The sequence below is a fragment of the Colobus angolensis genome, unplaced genomic scaffold, assembly GCF_000951035.1.
Source record: "Colobus angolensis palliatus isolate OR3802 unplaced genomic scaffold, Cang.pa_1.0 Scaffold136, whole genome shotgun sequence".
Lineage (NCBI taxonomy): Eukaryota > Metazoa > Chordata > Mammalia > Primates > Cercopithecidae > Colobus > Colobus angolensis.
In genome coordinates this window covers 38,137-40,314 of record NW_012114444.1, presented here as the reverse complement: position 1 = coordinate 40,314, position 2,178 = coordinate 38,137, and the positions used below count along the sequence as shown (strand labels likewise).

General features: G+C 65.7%; 1 protein-coding gene across 1 annotated transcript in view; it reads left to right on the top strand.

The window, feature by feature from the left end:
- Positions 1-336: 336 nt before the first annotated feature.
- The window catches only part of LRRC14B (leucine rich repeat containing 14B), an 8,972-nt gene continuing 7,130 nt past the window's right edge, over positions 337-2,178 (top strand). The window contains exon 1 of the mRNA XM_011934412.1: positions 337-1,269. Within this exon, the coding sequence (XP_011789802.1) occupies positions 371-1,269 (899 nt within the window). The 5' untranslated portion in view covers positions 337-370. The remainder of the gene's footprint in view (positions 1,270-2,178) is intronic.

Sequence of the window (2,178 nt, the reverse complement as noted above, 5' to 3'; positions counted from 1 at the left end):
TGGGCAGCAGCCCTGCTTGGATGGTAAACAGGACCTGCCCACTGGCCTCACCAGCCACCAGCGCAAACACCTACCAAGACTGGCTTTCTGCAGCATGGAGCACAGGCCTCTCTGCCCAGCCCTGCCATGGGCACGGGCTGCCCTTCTGTGTCGGCTGGGTGCCTGAGCCAAGCAACTCCCAACGGTTGGGTGCCCTGAGACAGGGCAGACTCGGGCGTCCCAGGACCAAAATAGCAGTCAGATGATCACAAGGCCCCATGGCAGGGCCCCCAGGGCAGGCTACTCACAGCTGCTGCAGCTAAAGATAGACGAGAAGGGCACACGTCTTGGGGAAAAGTCGTAGAGAGCGAGCACCGTCCTGTCTCGGGCCATGGGCACAATGAGGTCACTCCGCTTCATTTCTGCAGAAGCCCTGGTGTCCCACCCCCAGGTGGCCCGGCAGAGCCTGGACAGTGTGGCCTACAACCTCTACCCACTCCTGTTCAAAGCCAGCTACCTGCTGGAGCAGGCGGAGGTGACGCGCGCTGTGCTGGGGCGCTGGCCCCTGGAGGAGTTCCGGCTGGGAGCGCTGCTGGGTCCCAGTGCCGACCACCCCCAGGACCTGCGCGACCGAGCCTGCCGGGCCTGCCTGGAGGCGCTGGTGCGCGGCCTCGCCGACCACGTGCTGCAGGACCGGAGCCGCCGGCGGCTGCGGGTGGCCGATCTCACGGGCATCCGAGACGTGCAGGTGCAGCGGTGCCCGTGCGGGAGGGCGCTGGGCAAGTGGGGCCGCACCCGGCTGCTGGCCAGGACCTGCTGTGAGCTGCAGGCAGAGCCCCTCGCCGCCGGGCGCCCCGTCGAGGTCCTCGCCGACCTCTTCGTCACTGAGGGCAACTTCGAGGCGGTGGTGCAGGCTCTGAGGCCGGCGGGCCCGGCCCCTCTGCGGGTGCACTGCCCCTCGTTCCGGGCGGACAGCCTGAGCCCCAGCCAGCTCCTGCACGTGCTGCGTCTGGCCGGCCCGGGTGCCCTGCGCAAGCTGGAGGTGGTGCACAATGTGCGGCTGCATGCGGGCCACGTGCAGCAGCTGCTGGCCCAGGTGGGCTTCCCCCGGCTGGCCTCGCTCACCCTGCCCACCAAGGCCTTTGATGCACCCCCCGCCTGCGCCTCCACTCCCGACGGTGAGGACCGCCTCCTCGCCTCCATCGCCCGGGAGCTCAGCAAGATGACGCAGCTCACCGAGCTCAGCGTGGCCTTCTCCAGGCTGACCGGGAAGATCCCGACGCTGCTTGGGTGAGTCTCAGGGAGAGGACTGAGGGCGGGCTGGTGGCTGCAGAGGCAACCAGAGATAGTCCAGGGGACTGCTCCCCTCCAAGGCCATGAGGCTGCGTGGCCCCCAGCCTCTCACTCCGGGTGTGGCCAGGGCAACAGGACAGTGCCCCGCCAAGGGGCAAGGGCACTGACAGAGCCACCAGGAAAGAACCGGGGTGCCATGTGTGACTTAGGGATATGGAGAGAAGGCCAGTTAAAAAAAGAGAATATGCAAATTACCAAACAGACAAAACGGAAGTCCCTACGTGGTGTGGGGAGTTGTCTATTGTTGTTAACAAATCACCCCAACACCTGGGGGCTTCAAACAGCAAACACGATTTCAGCTCAGAAATCTGAGCCTGTCGGTGCCTTCGGCTCACGGCTGCTGTTGGCCAAGGGTGCCATCTCATCCGAAGGCCGGATCCTCCCAGTCTCCCTCGACGGAGACCTGGGCTCCATGCTGCATGGACCTCCCCATGGTGGGACAGGAGGCTCATGCAGGATCCTCTCAGCAGTTCTGCTTGAAGGGGGCAGAGAGGGCAGCAGCCAGGAAGGGGCCAGGCCAAGAGAGCCTCAGGCAGTGGTGAGGGGAATGCCTGGCAGTGGGTCCAACGGGGGTGCCCAGCAGTGGGTCCTGGAGGGGGAGTGCCCAGTGGTGGGTCCTGGGGGGTTGCCTGGTGGGGGGTCATGGAAGGGGAGTGCCCAGCAGTTGATCCTGGGGGTTGTCTGGTGGTGGGTCATGGAGGGAGGGTGCCCAGTGGTGGGTCCTGGGGAAAGGGGTGTCTTGCAGTGGTTCCTGGGAGGGAGACTGGTGGTGGGTCCTGAAGGATGGGCACTTGGCGGTGGGTATTGGGGGGTCACCGGGTGATGGGTCCTGGTGGAGCAACCTAG